This window comes from Crocuta crocuta, unplaced genomic scaffold, assembly GCF_008692635.1.
Source record: "Crocuta crocuta isolate KB4526 unplaced genomic scaffold, BGI_CrCroc_1.0 scaffold243, whole genome shotgun sequence".
Taxonomy (NCBI): Eukaryota; Metazoa; Chordata; class Mammalia; order Carnivora; family Hyaenidae; genus Crocuta; species Crocuta crocuta.
In genome coordinates, this window is record NW_027529596.1 from 6615738 (window position 1) to 6617501 (window position 1764).

Below are 1764 nucleotides of genomic sequence, written 5' to 3' on the forward strand. Positions count from 1 at the left end.
TCGCCGCCGCTCCGAGCAAGAGAGCACCTCAAGGTGACACCTCCTTTTGGACGACGGATCCGGGTTCCGCGCCCGCGCTCCCGGGCCCCGGCTTCGCGTCAGAGCCCGCTCGCCTCACCTGGCAGCGGCACACGATGTCGGCGTCCTGCGCCAGCAGATCCACTACCTTGCCTTTGCCTTCGTCGCCCCACTGCGCGCCCAGCACCACCGTCACCCGGTTCCCCCCGGGCCGCGCCCCGGGGCGACCGCAGTCGCCGTTGGGCAGGGAGGATGCCGCCGGGTTGCTCTCAGAGAACGCCATGGCTCCGATGACGCGAGGAGAGCCCGAAGGAGCGCGGGCGGCGAGGAGTGCGCGGAGGNTTCTCCCGCGTTTCAAACTGGAGAGGCGCGGAGGTGCGTGCTCGAGCGTCGGACTACAGCTCCCGGCATGCAACGCTCTGGGCGGAGGCGACGTTTTCTGGAGCCGTGGTGTTTTCCCGTCTGCAGACGTTCATCTTCGAATTGTTTTTTTAACGACTCGTCTCTATTAAGGGACAACATAGCGTGTGCGAAATTCGCGGGTGGAATTACATAATACAAATGGGATGGAGTTGGAATGTATAGATTTAGAACTGGAAAAGAAAGACCTGGAAGAGACGGGACAAGGATCAAAAAGGGCAAACTCAAAAGTAGAGCAATAGAGGACATTAGAACCGAACATCTAGAGATCAAGTAAAGTTCTAACTCTTCTCATTTTACACATTAGCAACAGAAGCTCAGAGAGGAGAATACTGATGTATAGTTTGTGCCAAATACTGTGATACTGTGATGCACTTAACTCTTTTAAATCCCACAACCATGTAAGGTAAGTAATACTCTCTTGACCTTATTTTGTAGGATTGAAAAGTTAGTGAATTGGTACCAAGAGAGCCCAGGCCTTTTTTGTGTATTCCACTCCTCTTCGTGTTTCAGTTGCGGTTAGCTTTTGAAATTAACTATGACCTGTAATTCTGATATGAAGTTGCTTCGGAAAAAAAAGTGCGAATAGAGTCGCATTAAATGCAATGTCTACTACGTATATATATCCCATACGCACAATCACGTTCTCTAGTGGTACCTAGAGTGTATTTTAGTATTATACTAGTTTTACATAATGATCCGTTGTCGGTAACTTTGAGGACCTAGTACAAACTCTAGTACTGGGCGCTGAGGACGTAAGGAGGAGGAAAGATAGCTGCAGGACTCAGGGACTCAGGTTATTTGGTGTACCAACAAATGCACAGATAAATTAGAAAACTGTGACATCTGGTATTTGTTTATCTTAGCTTTACAAGATGACAAACCCCTTTGAAAACCAGAAAGCTGTCATATTTCTTTGTACTCAAGTGCACGAGGTGGCGTCGGGCCTAAAGTAGGTTCTCAATGAGTCCCCGTCATTGTTCATTTCTGTGGAGCTTAAAAACCACCTTAGGAGTGCTGGATCCTGGAGAGCACTGCCAGACGTGTATTTGCTATTACAGTATTTATATGCTGTCACAATGAAGACTTGGGCGAAAAGATGCAGTCACTTAAAAGCTTCACCTTCGATCAGTCAGCTGGGGTTTTCCGAGCTGGTTTTGCTATTTCACTCCCAAAAAGCATGGTTTCTGCCTTTCCTCCGGTCTGGTTTTACATTTCCTCTCCCAACCACCAAGCTCAGGGAGAGCGCAGGTAGCGGCGCGCGCCAGCACGCATGCGCACACGCGCTGCCCCCCGCGCGCGCGGGGCCGCCCCCGCCCTGCGGCG

At 50.8% G+C, this 1764-nt stretch overlaps 1 protein-coding gene and 1 long non-coding RNA gene across 3 annotated transcripts in view; one reads left to right on the forward strand and one right to left on the reverse strand.

The window, feature by feature from the left end:
- Positions 1-351, reverse strand: part of ADSS2 (adenylosuccinate synthase 2) — a 34344-nt gene extending 33993 nt beyond the window's left edge. For both annotated transcript variants that reach the window (XR_013334576.1, XM_077761825.1), the window contains exon 1: positions 119-351. Coding sequence is in view for 1 of the 2 variants with exons in the window: in XM_077761825.1 (XP_077617951.1) it covers positions 119-301 (183 nt within the window). In the remaining variant the exon portion in view is untranslated. The remainder of the gene's footprint in view (positions 1-118) is intronic.
- A 104-nt stretch (positions 352-455) lies between these two features.
- LOC144229729 (uncharacterized) overlaps positions 456-1764 on the forward strand; it is a 20830-nt gene continuing 19521 nt past the window's right edge. Inside the window, exon 1 of the long non-coding RNA XR_013334577.1 lies at positions 456-844. This is a non-coding gene — a long non-coding RNA (uncharacterized LOC144229729). The remainder of the gene's footprint in view (positions 845-1764) is intronic.